The sequence below is a fragment of the Rhinopithecus bieti genome, unplaced genomic scaffold (assembly GCF_001698545.2).
Source record: "Rhinopithecus bieti isolate Rb0 unplaced genomic scaffold, ASM169854v2 scaffold_33140, whole genome shotgun sequence".
Classification (NCBI taxonomy): domain Eukaryota; kingdom Metazoa; phylum Chordata; class Mammalia; order Primates; family Cercopithecidae; genus Rhinopithecus; species Rhinopithecus bieti.
Window position 1 is genome coordinate 1041431 of NW_016814072.1, and position 21122 is coordinate 1062552.

At 45.0% G+C, this 21122-nt stretch overlaps 1 protein-coding gene across 1 annotated transcript in view; it reads left to right on the forward strand.

The window, feature by feature from the left end:
• The first annotated feature begins 7 nt into the window (after positions 1–7).
• The window catches only part of PITRM1 (pitrilysin metallopeptidase 1), a 30403-nt gene continuing 9288 nt past the window's right edge, over positions 8–21122 (forward strand). Inside the window, 18 exon segments of the mRNA XM_017849587.1 lie at positions 8–676; positions 1277–1428; positions 2136–2247; positions 2326–2422; positions 4000–4160; positions 7796–7922; positions 8190–8278; positions 9080–9208; positions 9833–9946; positions 10452–10548; positions 10910–11019; positions 11021–11042; positions 12538–12676; positions 16887–17003; positions 18803–18935; positions 20210–20330; positions 20438–20514; positions 20760–20925. Coding sequence (XP_017705076.1) covers positions 549–676; positions 1277–1428; positions 2136–2247; positions 2326–2422; positions 4000–4160; positions 7796–7922; positions 8190–8278; positions 9080–9208; positions 9833–9946; positions 10452–10548; positions 10910–11019; positions 11021–11042; positions 12538–12676; positions 16887–17003; positions 18803–18935; positions 20210–20330; positions 20438–20514; positions 20760–20925 — 2091 coding nt within the window. The 5' untranslated portion in view covers positions 8–548.

The window sequence follows — 21122 nt, forward strand, 5'->3', positions numbered from 1 at the left end:
GCACAGAAACAGGAGACACACGGCCGATGTTGGAAGGGGTGCTGTGTTACTGAGGTGCAGTACACAAAAGCAGGAGGCACTCAGCAGACGTTGCAAAGGGTGCTGTGTTACTTAGGTGCAGCACAGTACCGTGGGAAGGGCAGACACCAGGGTGAATCCTGGCTCTGTGATTTGGGCAGCTTATGTTATCACCCTAAGCCTCAGGTTTTTCATCTGTAAATGAGGATGAGAATATCTCCCTCACAGAGTATATGTGACAGGATTAGAAAATGCCTAGCCAAAAAAAAAATTAAAAATTAAAAAAATAGAAAATACCTAGCCAGTAATAAGCACTCAAAAAATATATATACACACACATTCTCATCTGCCTTTTTTAAGTCTTACTTTCCTTGTTTGTAGGATAAGGGACTTGGACAGGATGGTTCTGTTCTCTCCAGCTCTGAAATACTGGCTTCCTGGCATCATCTAATTTCAGGCAGAAAAGCCAGTTTTCTCAGTGTGTCGAAGATCACCATTTCAAAGGCCATTTTGTCTAAGTTTAACTGGTCATGTTTTTCTGGTTAACTCAAGTGACATCTGTTCCCGAGCTGTTCCTGACGGCAGTGAAGCTCAGCCACGATGACACAGGAGCCAGGTATTTACACCTGGCCACAGAAGACACGAATAATCTGTTCAGGTACATGGTGCATTGTAAGAACATGGTCTTGAATGTTTTATTTAAATCAGGGATGTCCAATCTTTTGGCTTCCCTGTGCCACATTGGAAGAACAACTGTCTTAGGCCACACATAAAACACACCAACACTAAGGACAGTTGATGAGTTAAAATTATAAATAAAGGACCTCAATGTTTTAAGAAAGTGTAGGGATTGCATTGGGCTGCGTTCCAGGTTGTCCTGAGCATGCGGACTGCAGGCTGTGGGTTAGACAAGCTTGATGTAAAGCACTGACTGTACATTACGTGGTTTAAAATACCATCTCACTAGTATTTTTATTGACAGAGCATCTTGAAAAATAAGGAAAAGCTTACACGGACTTACAATCTCATCAAAATACAATTTTATAGTCTGAATCAATGATTTACATCAGAGTTGGGAAACCCTGTGTTGGAGGATTGTGGTGTCAGAATGATGATTTCCAGTAGCCTGAGGTGATGATGTGTCTGGGAACTGTGTCCGCAGCACTAAGATGAACATTTTGCATTCTAGTCATTCTCCTTCCCTGGCCTTCCATTCCTGTTCCTCCCCTTCCCTAGCGTGCCGTTCCTTCTTCCCTAGCGTGCAGTTCTGCACCACTCCCATGGACAGTACCGGTGTTCCTCACATTCTTGAGCATACCGTCCTTTGTGGGTCTCGGAAATATCCGTGCAGAGACCCTTTCTTCAAAATGTTGAACCGGTCCCTCTCCACGTTCATGAACGCCTTCACAGGTAGGACCAGCATCCTGAACGGAAACCGCGTTTGGGTTTGCCAGGCACCCACTGGAATTCAGTTAGTTTCTGAGAAGGGATGAGAGGAGTGGGCAATTAATGTTCTAGAATAATTTTTACCCCTCTCTAGTTGAAGGACGTTAGAAATTTCATCCTTTAGGAAAGCCGCATGGTAGCGAGATTATAAAAACTAGTGTTTTAATAAAAGGTACGTGAACTTTTCCCAGAAAGGTTGAAAACAGTTTTCTCTGGGGGGTATCGCTACAATGCCAGGCCTCCAGAGTTACCACTAACGTTGATGTTTGACTTTTAGTAAGGCTGACGCTAGTGGAGAGGGTGACAATGAACAGTGCACTCTGTGAAGGAGTGACATCGAAGAGCAGGTTAAATCCATGCTCTTACAGAATGAGGTTGTCTTTGTAGACGTGTGAAAGTCTCTGGAGACACTTGAGAGAGTTCAGATGTTCGCTGAAGAAAGCCCTGGTGTCCATCAAGTGCAGATCCTGAGACGGGATGGGAAAGCCGGCACTCGGGGTGATGAGTTGGGACAGCTGCTGTGGTCGGGGGCCAGAGCTTGGAGCCACTGCCTCATCTTAAGAATAACTGCAACTTACTGTCCTAGGACAAAGGGGAAATGAGGCTTGAGATTCAATAATTTTAGTAGAAATCTGTTATATTTTACAATTTCACTTTTCATTTGTACCCAGCTAGTGATTATACTCGGTATCCATTTTCCACACAAAATCCCAAAGACTTTCAGAATCTCTCGGTGTATTTGGACGCCACCTTTTTCCCATGTTTACATGAGCTGGATTTCTGGTATGTCATGAGTGATTAACTAGTTGATGCAGACTTTAGTATTTGAGTCACTGTCAGCTTATAATTATTTGTCCTCAGGCAGGAAGGATGGCGGCTGGAACACGAGAATCCTAGCGACCCCCAGACGCCCTTGGTCTTTAAAGGAGTCGTCTTTAATGAGATGAAGGGAGCGTTTGTAAGTTTTCTTCCTTTTTTATGTTGTGTTCAGCTTACCTTACCCATGTACAGTACCATGATATAGACACATCTGGAAGATGGTTGATTTTTATTTAACATTCTCATTATAGGTGACATGTTCTTGAATTAGCTGGGGTCAGTGCTGTGAGCAGAAGCCAGGGGGTGGTGGAGCCAGGCTGCTCAGACTGCTGTTCTTCCCAGCAGGTCTCAGACCATGTCTGACGACCCCCGTGTATGATCTGCAGCGAGAGAAAAGCTATTTTCATACCACTATCAACACTTTGTCTTTTTCACTCATTCTTGCCCAAGTCCATGGTGTACTTTCGAGAGGCTGCGTGGCAAGGTGTGTGACACGCAGCAAGCTGGATACAGAGCAGATGGGGGAGTCCAGCTTCGCCTCTGAGCCAGACACTACAGAGGTTTGCAAAAAAGGCAACACAGCATCACTCTAACTAGTCAGTTTTTTACTTTGTTATGAGAAATATTTTTCAAACATATTTATATTAACATGTAATGATGGCTTACCTTAATGCATAAGTATTTTTTAAATGTCTCAGCTTTAATTTAGAATATAGAAAAATTATATAAACACACACAGGCACCTACACAGGCAAAAAAGCCCACATAATCAAAAGCTGTTTGGGTCCTCATTAAAACCCATTTGTGCCTAGTGTTCCATTATTGGAATCCTAAGCTTGTGGGAGTTATTTCTATCCTACAGCTCAAGGTCATTGCCAAGGTCTGAATTTTTACAAAAAAAATTGCAATCTCAGGCATAAATGGGTTAATTTTTCAGCGTGTAAAGGAGTCTTGAGACCATTTTGGATTAAGAGCTGCTGTCCTGGGCCCGTGTCTTCATGTCCCCTTGTGACTTTGACAAGCTGCCTATGCTGGTGTCCCTGAGGCTTGTGCGTGGCCTGCTGTCTGATTCCCGTAGCCCCCCTCAGCTGGTGAACTATTTCTTACCTTTTCATTCTCAATTTGGTGGTCTTTTCTTCCAAGGAGTCTTCTTGAAACTCAAGTTGGGGTGAGAGCTTCTCCCCACTTCCCTCGTGGCTGGTGGGCAGACCTGGTGATCCCTCTGATTTACAACCCTGGGCTATGTGTTTGTTGCAACACACATCAGAAAGTCCATTGTTCTCAGTCCTTGGGTCCTGTGCATGGGTGAGGAGTGATTGAATACGGTGTTAAACAATGCCTGCAGGGGGCCTTTTTTTTGTTTTTTTTTTAACCATTAGAACAGTTTTTTTTTTTTTTTTTTTTTTTTTTTTTTTTTTTTTTTTTTTNCGCCTCGTCGCCCGGCTGGTTTTTTTATTTTTTAGTAGAGACGGGGTTTCACCGTATTAGCCAGGATGGTCTCGATCTCCTGACCTCATGATCCGCCCGTCTCGGCCTCCCAAAGTGCTGGGATTACAGGCTTGAGCCACCGCGCCCGGCCCATTAGAACAGTTTTATTTGCAAAGTATTACAGGCATGTGCACCAGAATGTGATCAATTGGGTACATTGTAAGTAATGTAGCGTGTGTGTATTATTTTACATGTATATATTCTTATTTATTTATTTCACGTTTCAAGACAGACAATGAGAGGATATTCTCCCAGCACCTTCAGAACAGACTTCTTCCCGACCACACATACTCAGTGGTCTCTGGGGGTGACCCACTGTGCATCCCGGAGCTTACGTGGGAGCAGCTTAAGCAATTTCATGCCACTCACTATCACCCAAGCAATGCTAGGTAATATTTTGTTGGGAAAGTTTGATGGTGGATTGTGAAAAGTTAACTTGTTTGTGTTCTTCTAATTTCATGACATGGCGTCTCTCACATTTAGCAATGCTTAGGAAATATCTAAGTATAGGTGAGATTCTTGGCCTCAGTGTGCCTATCTTACTTGGACATTGATTTTGGACATTTACAATTATAGCCTTCAGTGGGCTCAGCATGGTGGTTACAAACACGGCGTTTAGAGCCCCCCAGAGGAGGGTCCTGTCTCCACAGCTTCTTGCCTCACATCCAGCTTTGTTGCATGGAGAGTGGGGGTGCATGGATGGTGCCCACCCCAACCCAGGGTGTGCGAAGCTTTGAGCCTCCCCTTGGCACGGAGAAGTGCTCTACCGATAGTGGATGCAGTCACAGAACCTTTATTACATCCTCACTTTCTGATAACATCATTTGTTTCTTATGTCACTAATATAAGATCATTATAATAATATATGTATTATATAAAACACTAATAATTTACATATAAATGCTAATGTAAAAACATATTTGCAAGGTTAGTTTATGTAAAAAGAATTGTGAAAACTTTCAGTCATACAAAAAAGTAGACTAGGATAATGAGCCCCTAAATACTTATCATGTAATAGATATCCTTTTCCTTGTGAAGTTTTTGGAAGTAAATTATAAATGTCATCATTTACCCCTAAATATTTGAATTTGTGACCCTAAAACATGAGGATTTTTTCTTACATGAGCTAATGCCATTTTCAGTTTTAATAGAATAAAACATACTTTCATAAAACTGCCTATTTCTTACTCCATATTCAAATTTTCTAGTTGACCCTGAAGTGTTTGTTGCACAGGATCCCACAGATCACAGATACCACAGAGACCCTGGTCGGCCTGGGTCTCTCCTGGGCACCCTCTCGGACGGCAGAGGAGTGTGCAGGCCGGGTTTCCTCTGGGCGCTCTCACTTTCCAGGTGTCCTGGCTGCTCCTGTGTGGTGTTGGGTGCCATGTTCCTCTGTTTCCTGGGAACTGGAACTTAGATCCAAAGCCTTAGTTTGAGTCAGGCTGTGCCTTTTTAAGCAGAGTCCCTTGTGGGGAGCTCTGCATAAATGGCCACATCCTACCACTGTGTGAGGCCTGCTTGCCTCCACTGGGGGTCTCACGCCAGCGGGGTGCATGCTGAGAGTCGGCCACTGTCTTGTGAAGATCTGCTTTTTCCCTTCAGCCACAGACTATCTGGTGCACTTGAGTTTCTGGTGTCCTGTGATAATGAGTTCCTCATCAACCTATTAATGGTTTTCATATTCATTGAGGATTATTGCCTGAATCATTTATTAGAGTTTGTGAAGTTTTCAAATTCTGTAATTTTTCATTCGTTTGTTGGACTTCTTCAAAGAGGAGCTCCACATCAGCTGGGGCTGTCGGGTTATCTTGAAATATGGTTCTGTGGAAAAGGCAGGGGCGGCTGCTCTCCCTGGGAAGTCCAGTTTGAGGAGGAGGGGTGGTGTAGGAACTACCTCTAATGATGACAGAAGAGGTTGTCTTTTTTTTTTTTTTTAAAGACAGGGTCTGGTTCTGTCCCCCAGGCTGGAGTACAATGGTATGGTCTTGGCTTACTGCAGCCTCAGCCTCCTGGGCCACCTCAGCCTCCTGAGTAGCTGGGACTACAGGTGCGCACCACCATGCCCAGCTAGTGCTTATATTTTTTTGTAGAGACAGAGTCTCGGCATGGTGCCCAGGCTGGTCTCGATCTCCTGAGTTCAAACAGTCTGCCCACCTTGACCTCCTAAAGTGCTGGGATTACAGGCGTGAGCCACTGTGCCCAACATGGAGAAGAGAGTTCTTTCTTTTCTTCTTTTTTTCCCCCCAGTCTTCTTTGTTTTGTTTTTTAGTACCACTGTGACCTCATACATATTTCTGTATATGTATATATTTGAGACTGTGATCAGATGGAATTTATTTTTGTGCCCACATTTGCCCCAGTTGTTGGCCCATTTTGGTCTCACTTCTTTGGTTTCTACACCCCCACCTCCACCTCCCTAACGCATGCACAGCCAGGCCCTCCCTGCTCCAGAGGCTCAACTCTGTTTCCCAGGGAGCTCTGATTTCTGTGGCTAGTGGGGAAGGGCCTTTGGAGAGTAGCATCTGGACACTAGGGGTGGTGATTGCTCCTGGATTCTCTCAACCCCGAGAGAGTAAAATTTCTTTCTAAATTCTAGAATGAGACATTTCTGAAGGTTCTTTAAGATGCTAGTTCCCCAAACCTTAACCATAACTTAGGCAACATAGTAAAGAAAAAGATAAATTCTGTCATTGTAACCTTTTTCCTCTGGTTGAATAAATGTGTTATCTTTATTAACATGTATAACCTTGAACTTGTTGCCAAAAATTGAGTTTTGTGAAATTGTCAGTTGGATTACTCTATTACTGTACCTAGGGTTATAAAGTATTTTAACAAATACCTCATTTGGTTTTTGTCACATCTCTAGATGAAGTTTAAAATGAAAGATCAGTTTCTGGCTAGGTGTGGTGACTCATGCCTGCAAATCCAAGCACTTTGGGAGGCCAAGATGGGAGGATTGCTTGAGGCCAGGAGTTTGAGACCAGCATGGGTAACAGTGAGAACCCATCTCTAAAACTTAAAAATTAGCTGGCTGGGCGTGGTAGCTCATGCCTATAATTCCAGCATTTTGAGAGGCCGAGGTGGGGAGATCACCTGAGGTTAGGAGTTTGAGACCAGCCTAACCAACATGGTGAAACCCTATCTCTACTAAAAGTACAAAAATTAGCTGGACGTGGTGGTGGGCACCTGTAATCCCAGCTACTTGGGAGGCTGAGGCAGGAGAGTTGTTTAAACCCAGGAGGCGGAGGTTGCAGTGAGCTGCGATTGCATCATTGCACTCCAGCTACTCAGGAGGCAGAGGCAGGAGGATTGCTCAAGCCCAGGAGCTTGAGGCTTCAGTGAGCTGTGATGGTGCCACTGCGCTCCAGCGGTTGCCTGAAGCCAGGAATAGCACCATGCCCTGTGATGAACGTTGAATTTATAAATTAGGCACAGGGAGAGGTTAACAACAACAATAATAAAATAGAACAGTTATAACAGGATACTGTAATAAGTTACGTGAATTTTGGTCTCTCGAAGTTCCGTGATATTTTTGGGCCTTGGTTGAGTGAAGGTAACTGAAACCAAAAGGCGAGACCTTGGGTAAGGGGCACTCCTGTGTACTGTGTTTCAGTGAAAAAGACAGCACTTGATCTCACATCTTTTTTTTTTTTTTCTTTTTTTTGAGGCGGAGTCTCGCTCTATCGCCCAGGCTGGAGTGCAGTGGCCGGATCTCAGCTCACTGCAAGCTCCGCCTCCCAGGTTTACGCCATTCTCCTGCCTCAGCCTCCCGAGTAGCTGGGAGTACAAGCGCCCGCCACCTCGCCCGGCTAGTTTTTTTTTTTTTTTTTTTTTTTTTTTTTTTTTTTAAGTAGAGACGGGGTTTCACCATGTTAGCCAGGATGGTCTCGATCTCCTGACCTCGTGATCCGCCCATCTCGGCCTCCCAAAGTGCTGGGATTACAGGCTTGAGCCACCGCACCTGGCTGATCTCACATCTTTTAAACTAAAACAGACTAATTATATTTCCTTAAAATTTTAGGTTCTTCACGTACGGTAATTTTCCATTAGAACAGCATCTGAAACAAATTCATGAGGAAGCACTGAGCAAATTCCAGAAAATCGAACCAAGCACCACGGTGCCAGCTCAGACACCCTGGGACAAGCCTGTGAGTGCCCCACCGTGTTTGTGTCCTGCCTGGTAAATATGTTGACATGAGGACTTGGACTGGGTGTTCATGATGGGATTTCAGAGGCTGTCATGGCCGGTACAGAGTATGGGAGATCTTTTCAAACCAAAAGAATAGTTGTTTGTTTGAAAAGAAAGTTAACTTAGCGGAAAGCATGTTTCGGTCCATTTTGTGTTTCCAGATAACGTAGAGTAGTTAACAACTGTCAGACACTATGCCGACTCATAAGGTCACGTCATTTTACAGAGGGAATTCCAGATAACATGTGGCCCGGATTCATTTGCTACAGATCCCTCTAAACAAACAACCGTCAGCGTTAGCTTCCTCTTACCGGAGTAAGTATATGCTGTCAAAGCTCATACAAGACAAAAACATGAGGAAAATATTCCTATTAGAAGGTTCAGAAGTGAGTTCTACAATTGAATGTAAATTAATACACAGTTAGGATTCAGGGGTTAAGTGGATTTTAGGAATAGAAAACAAAATGTCAAAGTTTTTAATAACATCCGAAATGGTTTTTGAGGAAAATCATTTTTGATAGCCCTCCGGAAGAAAAGTAATTTACTTATTGTATTTCAAAGCTTTCTTCCTACAGAGAAAAGACTGCCTCAGACCAGCCATTGCTCACATTTTGAGGTCACAGGTCCCTTTGAGTGTGAGAATGGTACTATGAACACGCACCTCGGCAAAATATACCACATACAAAACTTTGTAATTCCGGTGGTTTCACGAGAGTAGGTCAGAACCGTGCCGGGGGGGTGTTCAGGAAGGGAAGGCTCTGGGCCCTCCTGTGCTCAGCCTGCAGCTCTGTGGCTGGCACCTCTCCTGGCTTGTTCCTTGTCTCCTTAATGGTGCTGCCACTGTGCCTGTCATTTAAATCACGTGTGGAAAGTGCCTGGCAGGCTGTCACATGGTGAGCATTTCATGTGCAGTGAAGTTAATTTTATGGTTTGTGCCCCCCTCAAAAATCCCAGTATTTAAGGGAAATTCTCTTTTGCTCATAAAATTGTTAAAATAAATGTTGAAATGCAAGAATTTCTGGAAAGATGTGTAGTGATTCTAAATAAAATGTGCATAAGGGCCAATAATTTTCCCTTTTCTCTTACGTTCCTTTCCTTTTTTTTTTTCCAATGCAGCATCACCGACACATTTGAAGCCTTCACATTAAGTCTTCTGTCTTCACTCTTGACTTCTGGGCCCAATTCTCCCTTTTACAAAGCCTTGATTGAATCTGGCCTTGGCACAGACTTTTCTCCTGATGTTGGGTGAGTTTATGATTAGATTAAATCAATAGTTCTCATTGGTTGGGGGCAGTTTTGCTCCTTCACCTCCACACCCTGTCCCCGCCCCACACTTGACAATATCTGGACCATTTTTGGATTTTTGATTGCTAATAACTGGAAGATGGTGGACCAGGAAGTTGCTGAGTGTCTCATGGTGCACAGGATGGCCGCCCCCATCAGGGAGCTCTGGATGAGATCCTGGATCCAGTGCCAGCCATTTCTGTCCCTTTAAGGGGGCGTTCGTCCAAAATAAAACACCCAGCACAAAGGCAGCTTTTCCAGGGCCTCAGAATGTCATGCTGTTGTCTCTTACATGTCAGGTCATTAAGTATTAGGAATCTTTAAAATGTTGTAAAACTCAGCAGTTCTGTTTTGGTATTTATCCTGCCATAACTCAAAAGTTTAAATTTAATTTTTTTAAAAAAAGATGTAAAAATGACAAAGATGTACATGGAACCAATTACTTGAGAACACTGCTTGAATGCACTTTTCAGTGGAGGGGCTGGAGTTTGAAGCGCTTCATTCTGATCTTTAAATCAAGAATATTACGAGGGCATGATGAATGCGCCTGGATTCCAGTGCATCATTTCTGGTTTTGTCTTCTAGATATAATGGCTACACAAGGGAGGCCTACTTCAGTGTCGGCCTCCAAGGGATTGCGGAGAAAGACATTGAGACAGTCAGAAGCCTCGTAGACAGAACGATTGATGAAGTAGTTGAGTGAGTGTGGCTTATTTGTAACAATCTGCTTTCGTTCCTCATTTCTGCGTGCTTTTTGGGAGGAGCTGAGCCTGATCCATTGGGCCTTTCCCTCTCTGTCATATAATATGCATTTGTTCATATTTAGTTGTTTAAATGTTATCTCTGCTACCGTTTGTTTCTAAAACTCTTCTACATCTTAGGTTTTTGTTTTGCTTTGAGACAGGGTCTCGCTTTGTCACCGAGCCTGATGTGCAGTGGCGTGATCTCAGCTCACTGCATTTTCCTCCCCTACCAGGCTCAGGTGATCCTCCTACCTCAGCCTCCCAAGTTGCTGGAACTAGGGTGCACACCACCATGCCCAGCTAATTTTTGTATGTTAGAGATGGGCTTTCTCTATGTTGCCCAGGCTGGTCTTAAACTCCTGGTCTCAAGCAGTCCTCCTGCCTTGGCCTCCCAAAGTGCTGGGATTACAAGCATGAACCATTGTGTCTGGCCCATCTTTGTTCTTCATTGTATTCTTTAGGAAAGGATTTGAAGATGATCAAATTGAGGCTTTACTTCATAAAATTGAAATACAGATGAAACATCAGTCTACCAGCTTTGGGCTGATGCTGACATCAGTAAGTGATAACAACAAATTTACTTTTACAATAGGCGTTTTGTCTTGTTACTAGCTTAATTGGCTTTTTGACATTTTTCTGTGAAATAGATCACTTTAAATGGGTAAGCATTTATGACTAGTAATTTGCTGGTTGTTTCCTAAACGCTATTTCAGCCTGTGGTTTTTATTGTATTAGAACAAAATAGAGCTAAAGTAAGTTTGTTTCTCCATCCAAATAATTATATGACTTTGGTTATAAACAATCATCTGTGGTATATTTAAACATAGAAACTAGGATCTTAATATCAAGTCTGGGCTGTTTGTGGAGGTTGTACTGTGTGGTACCAGCTGCATTGTGGATGTGGAAATCTTCCTTCCAGTACATAGCTTCTTGCTGGAACCACGACGGGGACCCTGTGGAGCTCCTGAAGTTGGGAAATCAGTTGGCTAAATTCAGACAGTGCCTGCAGGAAAATCCAAAATTTTGCAAGAAAAGTAAAACAGTATTTTAAGGTAAGAAAGTTGGATAATTCATTTCTCTAATTTTGAAGTTGAATTTTATACTAATGAAAGGAATATTAGGAACATAATCTATACATTTAAGTAATTTGTTAATGGGTGACTTAATTTCTAATTAAAAATTTAAATGCTTACATTAACTTTATTTTCCAGATTGTAATGCAAGTTGATAATTTTTTTAGATGAATGTGTGCATTTTCAGTATGTGAATATATGTATGTTTATGTGTGTGAACAAAATATTTGCATATATTGTTCTTTTATTAGTAGAAGAATATAAAATAGGAGAACAGTCACCCAAATGTAATGAATCTTCTGGTTTTCATGAGTGAATACTTTTGATGCTTGTGCGTTTGTTTTCTCAGATTTTTGGGCAGTTGTGCTTGGTTGCCTGTTCCTTGCTTTGTACTCATTATTATGGTAGAACTTTAAAAAAGTGTTCCCATGGTGGGAAAGACTGTTGTCTACTTTGAAGGGGAACTCTCCAGTAGGTTCCGTTGCTTTAGGCATTAGATACGATTTAATAACATGACTTGCAGTTTCTCTCAGCTATTGTAAGTTATTTTCCATGAACTTTCTGGTGTCTTCTAGTTATCTTACCTCTGTAGTATTTCATATGGGAGCATTGTGTGCATGTGTAGTTTTTTTTTTTTTTTTTTTTTTTTTTTGAGACGGAGTCTCGCTGTGTCGCCCAGGCTGGAGTGCAGTGGCCGGATCTCAGCTCACTGCAAGCTCCGCCTCCCGGGTTTACGCCATTCTCCTGCTTCAGCCTCCCAAGTAGCTGGGACTACAGGCGCCCACCACCTCGCCCGGCTAGTTTTTTGTATTTTTTAGTAGAGACGGGGTTTCACCGTGTTAGCCAGGATGGTCTTGATCTTCTGACCTGGTGATCCGCCCATCTCGGCCTCCCAAAGTGCTGGGATTACAGGCTTGAGCCACCGCGCCCGGCCGCATGTGTAGTTTTTTTAATTGTTAAGGAAAGTACATGAAATAACCTAATGTTTATTTTTATATTACATCAACATGTGTTTTGTTCTAATTTATAAAGTATTGAATGGGAAATATAGTTCTAGCCTTTTAGAAGTTAATAGTAGAATGAACACTAGACAAAAAATAGAATTCTGTATTAACTTCAATTTAGTACCAATATCCATAGTACTTAAAAGTGGAAAGCTTTTTACAACTAAGATGTAGTGAAAATGTTTAGTATTGATATGTTTAAGACCTAATGACCATAATAATAATAGTAGAATAATAGCATTCATGAATTCTGTAACTACTACACAGGCAGGTATGGTGGTAAGCGTTTTATAAGACTTGTGTACTTTCATCGACAAAACAACTCTTGAGGTTCGTTCTATTATTACTATTTTTAAAGTGGGAAAGTGGAACCACAGGACCAAGAACACACCAGCAGAAGCTTGTTGAGTGTTAGGTTGTAATAAGATCTTGTTTTCACTTGGCTTTTGTTGTTGCTGTGGTTGCTGCAGAATAACCAGCATAAGCTGACTTTATCGATGAGGCCAGATGACAAGTATCATGAGAAGCAGGCACAAGTGGAAGCCACGAAGCTCAAGCAGAAAGTCAAGGCTCTGTCCCCCGGAGACAGGCAGCAGATCTACGAGAAAGGTCAGAGGCTTCCTTCCGAGCCGGCGAGGCCTGACCTGCACTCAGGCCGAGTGCACTTGTTAGTGAGTTGATAGTTGGAGACAGGTATTATTTCAACCAGCAGGTGTCCACTGGGCACCGACAGAGCTCACGTCGGTGCAGTGGGTTCAGATAATTTCAGAAAATTGCCCTCATAGCTCAGGAGGAAGGCAGGAATCACTGAAAAGAAGTAGCTTGGAAAGATGTATTTATTTTACAGATTTTGTAAATACTTTGTATTTATCAGGTGCCATAAAATGCCAGTACCATTGTTATGTTGCAGTGCGTGTTGCATGCCCTGTGGGCAGAGTGGACAGTGAGAGCTGTCTGTTGGGAAGAGGCCTGTCTCAGGCATACAGGGGGTGTGTCAGCCGCAGAGCAGCACCAGGATTCTGTGGGACAGGCGTGGGGCACACAGGGATGGTGGAGCAGTGAGCATGGAGGGAGGACAGCGTGTGTGGGGGAGACAGGTGTACCCGGTGGCCCTGGGGAGGGCCTGTGTGGAAGATGGGGAGCACACGGGTGCTTCATGGATTAAGGCAGGAGAACTGCCAGGTCAGTGAGCAGCGTAGCAGCAGCCTCATTTGGGATAGTTTTGCAGAAAAATAGAGAAATTGGATGGAGAAAACTGCTGAGAGGCAGGGGATTTTGGCAGCGGCTGCGGGAGCGGCTGCAGGAGTGAAGGAAGGGAGGAGGCCACGGGAGAGAAGGGGACCCAGATGGATTCTCACAGGTAGTTCGGCCTCTGGGAAAAATTTGCAAAAGTGGTGTCTGATCAAGGCCCGTATTCAGAATACACGAAAAACGAACAATTCAGCCATGAGAGCACACAAGCCAATTAACGCATGGGCAGAATATTCTGACAGGTGTCATCGAAGAGATCCTAATGGCAACTAGGCACATAAGTCATTACGTGGAAATAATCTTATTACTTTCTTAGGGAAATGTATCATAATTATCAGGAAAATGCAGATGAAAACTACAGTGATATACCATTATACACCTACTAGAATGACTAGCAGTTTAAAAATTACTGCTGGCACCAAACGTCGTCAGTCCTGAGAGGCAGTGGGAATGCTCAAACGCTGCCAAAGGAGCCAAACTGGTGTGGCCACCTAGGAAACAGGATCACAGTTCTCACAGGGCCAGCCAACATGCACGGACCAGGAATGCCCCCCTCCTAACGTTCCTTCCAGAGAAATGGAAACAGGTATCCACACAAAACTTGAAACAACCCAGACTTCCATCAACACATACATCCTTACAAAGAAATGCCACTAGCTGCGAAGGAGCATGACAATGATGCACCCTTGGTATTGGTGCGTCTCAGAAACTTCCCACAAAGGGAAAGAAGCCAGGAGCCAGGTGACATACCGAGACCATTCATGGGAAGCCGTGGATGTGGCAAAGCTGCAGGGACAGAGAGCAGATGAGAAGTGCTGGAGGCCCAGGGTTGGGGGTTGGTTGACTGTAGGCGGGATGGGAGAGTTTTGGGGGTGCTAGAAAGGCCCAGTACTGTGATGTGGTGGCTTCATAACTTGCCACATTTTTCAGAACTCACTAAATTGTGTCTTTAAAATTATGAATATTATTGCTTGTAAGTTATGTATTAATAAAGCCTTTTAAAAATATATGCAACACACACACACACACACACACACACTTTTCCTGTTAAAACTAGTTGGGGCCGGGCGCAGTGGCTCACACCTGTAATCCCAGCACTTTGGGAGGCCGAGGAGGGCGGATCACAAGGTCAGGAGATCGAAACCTGGCTAACGCGGTGAAACCCCGTCTCTACTAAAAATACAAAAAATGAGCCGGGCGAGGTGGCAGGCACCTGTAGTCCCAGCTACTTGGGAGGCTGAGGCAGGAGAATGGCGTGAACCCGGGAGGCAGAGCTTGCAGCGAGACAAGATCATGCCACTGCACTCCAGCCCGGGTGACAGAGCGAGGCTCTGCCTCAAAAAAAAAAAAAAAAAAAAAAAAAGCTAGTTGGGCTGGGATTCTGTGAGAAATTGTCAGGCTTGTCAGGAGGTAAGAGTGGACGTTAGGTGCAGTGTAAGTGACTTCATTTTGATCATGCTAAGGTTGAAGTTATATCATGTAGTAAAAGAAAAATTAATGTCAACTTGTAATCTGTTCTTATTCTTTCTATCTGAATTCTTGTTTAGAGACAACTGTTTTAAGCTGTTTTTTCTTTGAACCTTAGTCTTTTTTTTTAAGCTCTGTTTTGTGATAATTGACAAGCTCCAATCTTCCCACTTTTAACTGTAGTTATTCGTGAGTACACAAGATAATTCCATGAGTAGGCAACAGGTTGTACGTTTCCTAAATTACTTCAGATTCGTTGGCCTGACCTCAGAGCTGTGCTTTAAGAAAACCCAGTACACTGTAGTCCAAACCAGTAGGTTAATGAGCAGTGCTCACACTACAGAGTTCTCCTTTACACACTCACTGTAGAGCTCCTTTAGAGGAGGGCACAGTGCTAGTGCATTGAATGGTTATTTCAGGTCAGGAAGTCTTCAAGTGTGCACGGCAGTGTTAGGATTCTGAATTAAAAGCCAATCTGTAGAGAACAGCAATGCAGAAAAGGTGAATGGGAAACTAGTAAAAGCTTGAATCTTCTGATTTCTGGTCTTGTGTGTGTCTTAAGCACTGTGAAGGGGTAAAGCCTCCACCATCAGGGAGTGTGTGATGTGCTGAAAGGAAACAGAGAAGAGAAGGTGCCAGAGGCTTTTTCTACCCACTGTGAGTGAGTGTGTTCAGAGTAGGAGCTCTGGGATGTCAGGGTAGCTGTGGCGTGCTCTAGTGCAGGTGGGCCCAGGAACCACGGGGAAGGCCGGGGAAGGGAAGAGGCAGGAGGGAGCTTCCTGGCAAAGCCACAGATTACAAAACCTCCGAGTGGCATGAGGTCGGGAAAGTCAAGATGTTAGGTAGGTGGCGAGCCGGCAGGGGAAGCCTGCAGAGCCCGGGTCTGAGCTCCTTGCCACTGGGAGCCTGGGCTCCAGATGCCTCTGGGAGCAGGGGTGGTTGTTGATGGCAGTTGCAGCTCCAGAGGTGGGCGGAAGGGCTGGAGCCCACGGTGGGGCACCTGTGGAGGGGCGACACTGCCTGAGATACTCACTGTGCCCCAAGGTCCTGTGTCTGAGTGCGTGCACGCTCTCGGGGTACTTCAGAAGGTGGAAATGGAACAGGGGGGAGGTCGGCCCAGCAGGCACCAGGAGTGCTGTCTGCGGGGACTGAGTTAAAGCGGGAACTCGGCACAGCCCTCCCTGGGAGCCGTGGAATCATGCACTCGTGTACGTGCTTGGCCCGGTGTAGCACTGGGAAGCCACTCCACTGATGGCCATCAGGGCGGGGGGCACGCCTGGGTCTTAGGATCTTCCGCATAGGCTGTGGCTCGGTGGAGGGGTCTGCTGTAAAGGTGCTGCCTCCCTCATGGATGAATGGACTGTCAGGCCCAGGAAGTGTCTTTCTAAGCACCACTGTAATTTGTGTGATTTATGTGATTGTGTAAGTCTTTTGTTGAAATTAGTGAAAATGAAACAACAGAAAACGAGTATAGGGCCAGGTGCGGTGACTCATGCCTGGAATCCCAGCACTTTGGGAGGCCAAGGTGGGAGGATCACTTGAGGTCAGGAGTTTGAGATAGCCTGGGCAACATGGCAAAACCTCGTCTCTACAAAAAAAAACAACAAAAAAAAATTAGTCACGAGGCTAGGGCGGGAGGATCACTTGAGCCCAGGAGGCAGAGGCTGCAGTGAGCTGAGATGGTGCCACTGTACTCCAGCCTGGGTGACAGAGCCAGGCCCTGTCTCAAAAAAGTATAAAGATCACTAAATGTCAGTCCAACAAGAAGTGGTTTGAAAACTCTGAAAACAAGTTGAATCTACTTAATGTAAACTTTGGAGGGGTGCAGGAGAAGCTTCTTGAGCAAACCACCACTCCCCAGCAGAACTGTTCAGTAATTGAAAATGAGAATTAGGAAAAGGGCTACCCACTAAGGAGGTTATTAGTGCATCTAAATCTGCTCAGCCTGGAAATAGGAGATATTTTGTAAACCATAGTGCTCCTGTACTCCTCACTCTTGGCATGAACGGCTAATTCTGGATGTAAGATAACATAGGAGATAAGTTGCATCAATCCTTTTAATTATGGCCCTGAATATTCCTTTTTCTTGTTTCTTTTTTAGGTTTAGAATTACGGACTCAACAAAGCAAACCTCAAGATGCCTCTTGTCTGCCAGCGTTGAAAGTTTCAGATATTGAGCCCACCATACCTGTCACAGAGTTGGACGTGGTCCTGACAGGTCACTGTGAACACTACGCTTTTCCCGGGTCTCGGGGTCCTTGGGGAAATTAAATATCACTCCTCACAGAAGCAGTAGAATCACGTCTTGGAGGTTTTCCCTGAAACACTTGAGCAGCCCTGTGCATTCACAGTCTTGCCGTATACGTGTCTTCTACCTTGTTCCTGACTCTTGGTGGTGATAGACCCATTCACTCAGTTAAGAACCTGTGTGTGTGTTCCTGAGAGGGGTTTGATAGGGCGCTCTGATTTCCTGCTTCTAGAATCAAATGAGGATTTGGGTTATGCTGTGACTGTATTAAGTGCAGTTTAAAAAATAGAGGCATCCAGCCGGGCGCGGTGGCCCAAGCCTGTAATCCCAGCACTTTGGGAGGCCGAGACGGGTGGATCACGAGGTCAGGAGATCGAGACCATCCTGGCTAACAAGGTGAAACCCCGTCTCTACTAAAAAATACAAAAAATTAGCTGGGCGAGATGGCGGGTGCCTGTAGTCCCAGCTACTCGGGAGGCTGAGGCAGGAGAATGGCTTAAACCCGGGAGGCGGAGCTTGCAGTGAGCCGAGATCGCGCCACTGCACTCCAGCCTGGGTGACAGAGCAAGACTCTGTCTCAAAAAAAAAAAAAAAAAAAAAAAAAAGAGGCATCCTCAGAGCCCTTTGTCCCAACTGTTTACCCTGCCATCAGCATGGAGGAAGCAGAGGGATGAGATCCCCCGGAAAGGTGGGTGTTGAGTTGAAAGGGAGTTGGAGGCCAAGTTTATCCCCCTGCTGTGTCCTGGCATTTCATTCTGTGACACGTTTTGTTCCATGACATGTTTCGTTCCGTGGCACCTTTCATTCCGTGGTACTTTTTATTCCATGGTCTGTCACTGCTTTTGAGTTCTCAGGGTGCCTCCTTTCTCTCTCGCTCCTGGCTGGTAGCTGGAGAGGCGTCTTTGGGGTAACCTCACCTGGGACAATGTTGATGCTGAGCTTACCAGCAGGTGTGGCTGGACGTGACTGAGCTGAGGGCAGCAGCTCTCACTTGCACCTCGAGGACGGGGATGGGATTTCACCCTGGGCATCCCTGAGTCCTGTGAAGCGTCTCCAGCCCGCCTTTTGTCTTCTGACAGCGCTTGTCGTGTTTATATCCTGTTTATTTTCGTGTGCACGCGCGCATGTGAGTGGAAATCGAGGCTGACATCCCTCTGATCTGTTAACCCTGGCAGTTTTTGTCTGAATCTCATTAAGTGTTCGCTAAGAGTGAGAATAAATCAGTCATCCTTCTGTGCCTTGGTCCCTCCGCTGGTCTAGGGCGCTCTGCTAGGTAGGGACCTATGTATGAAGCTGAATGCCCAGCCCACCCCTCAAGAGGTCAGAAAGAGTGGGTGGGGGACACCAGGAGCCTTGTTTGGGGCCCTGGGACAGCCTTTTGTTGTGGGGCCAGAAGGTGGCAGGGCCTGTTGGGAAAGATGAGCAGCACTGAGGACGGGTGTGATATGGGCCCGGGGTTCTTGGGGGCACCTGGTTGGAGTTCTGTCTGGTTAACGGGGAGAGGTTGGGTAACTGGAACTTGCAGTTATGAGACCAGAAGGTCGTGGTTCCGTCCTTCCTTTCCCTTTCCTTGGAGAGCGTGGGTTGCTTTACTATTGAAGACAGTTCCAGTTTTTTATCATGAAAATACAATAGGGAGGTTTATGTAAACTCTAGTACAAGTCTTAAACCTCCATGCTTGAAAAGTAATAAATAGTGTTTTTTAAATATTATAAGTGGTTAAAATTTTACTGGCAACAATAAAAATGAAATCCTTTTTGTTTTTCTAGCCGGAGATATCCCTGTTCAGTACTGCGCCCAGCCCACCAATGGCATGGTGTATTTCCGGGCCTTCTCCAGCCTGAACACACTCCCCGAGGAGCTGAGGCCCTATGTGCCCCTCTTCTGCAGCGTCCTCACCAAGTACGAGTCGCAACACACCCTTGTGTGTGTCTTACTAACATCTGCTTTGTGTGCATATCTGTTGTTCTAATGCATCAGTAGGAATTACCTTCAGTGAATCACAGCTTACAATGTTAGTGTGTGAGTATGGTGTACAACATATTGGTTTAGAATTTTTTATGAAAGTAACATTTTCTTACTATATTACATTGAAATATTTATGAATCTACGGTATAATGTAAGGATATACTTAGAGATGTCTATCTTAACATGTGAATCTGTGAAGCTTTGGAAAGGACTGATGGTTTAATCCGGAAGTGTGAGTAATTGGATGTGCCTGCTGCCTGCGTTGCTCCTCCTCCGAGCTGACCTGTAGTTGCTGGCGTCCTCCCTAGGTGGGGTGTGCACAGGTCTGGGAACACACACACGAGTACCCACATCAACACTTGACCTTTTGCCCAGCTCTGCTGTGGCCGAGGTTGCAGGACAAGCAGTAGACAGGGCTGTGGGCTCCCATTCCTATCCAGGATAATAGGGCGACACGGAACCCTGCAGCCAGCTTCAGAGACCACTGCCCAACCTAACATGCACCTGAGGTCTTCCCTTTGTGGAGATTGAAGTTGTCTGCGTGCTGCAGAAAGCTACATGGCTGTGACACCTTCTGCACCCTGGCTGAGGGTCCACTGAGATGGAAAAATGTCTTCATGGTTTTGAAAGTTCCCTGCTTTTCTTTTAAATATAGCTGCCACTGTTCATCCTTTTGTAGCCGTTTAGAAAACACCTCATGGTCATTCCCTTGACTCAGTTATTTCTGGCATTAGCAATGTCACTGTGAATGTTTCTTTCACAAGCATGAGTGCTGAGAGGAAAGTACTTTTCTTAAAAATTTAAAAAGTCTTTAGCCTTTGGACTCCCTCGCCCAGGCTATCAGACATTTGAGCAAAGGAAGCATGTATCACAGTGATCTGGGCGAAGAGAGTAGGGAGTACTCATAAAACATTTATTGAAAAGCTTACAACTGGAAATGCATATTTTAGAATGTTGTTTTGAGTGCAGACACTGGCCACCCAAGTGTCTTGTGCCTCTGGACGCTGACTTCCCAGGCGGGGGAAACGGGTGTCTTCCCTGGGGGAGGGGACGCGTGAACTCTAGAGGGCTTGATGACCTTCGAACTGTGAAGAGGTTGGCAAAGCTGCAGTTAATTAATGGCAGCAACTTGTGATTCAAGATGTACGGTTTTAAAAATGATTCAGTAAGGACTGCCTTGTAATCGGGGCTGTGCTCTGCTGTGTCAGGCTGGGCTGCGGCCTTCTTGACTACCGGAAGCAGGCTCAGCAGATAGAACTGAAGACCGGTGGGATGAGCGCTTCTCCCCACGTGCTCCCCGACGACTCGCACATGGACACCTACGAGCAGGTAGCCTGTGACCGTCAGGTGACAGCTGCGGTGGGAAGCTTTTCTCCAGTGTCTGTCACTGTTTGATTCGACCCTAATTCCTTTCTTCTGTGTTTTCTTTGGTTCAGGGTGTGCTTTTCTCCTCTCTCTGCCTGGATCGAAACCTGCCAGACATGATGCATCTGTGGAGTGAAATATTTAACAAGTAACTTTATTGGCAAGAGTTGTCCATTCTTGGGGTGTACTAGGGATCTTCATTTGAAGTACTTTAAAATAGTCTTACTTGTGTGTGTTGTTGATTTGCAAGTCTGACTTTTATTTGTAGTTCATATGGACTTATAAAATTTCTTTGGTCATTAAAGTAGTCTGCAAACTTAATCAACTTTCCATGATATTGAAGAGACGTGATGAATGGGTCTCGAGGAATTTCTTCTTCTCCTTTTTCCATAGCCCGTGTTTTGAAGAAGAGGAGCACTTCAAGGTGCTGGTGAAGATGACCGCCCAGGAGCTCGCCAATGGAATTCCCGACTCTGGACACCTGTATGCGTCCATCAGGGCAGGCCGGACCCTCACACCTGCAGGGGACCTGCAGGAGACCTTCAGCGGGATGGATCAGGTAAGAAGCTTGGAAGGAACCTCTGTTATTCTGGTTTAGCCACATATTCCAGAGTTACTGATTTCTTTGGGAATACATTAACTTATGTCCCAGAAATGCTAACTTTCTAACTGACCAAATATGGGGAAGAATTGGTTGGTTTTAACTCATCTTCCTCTTTGTACCACCCTGCACCCCAGTTCCAGCCCTCAAGCCAC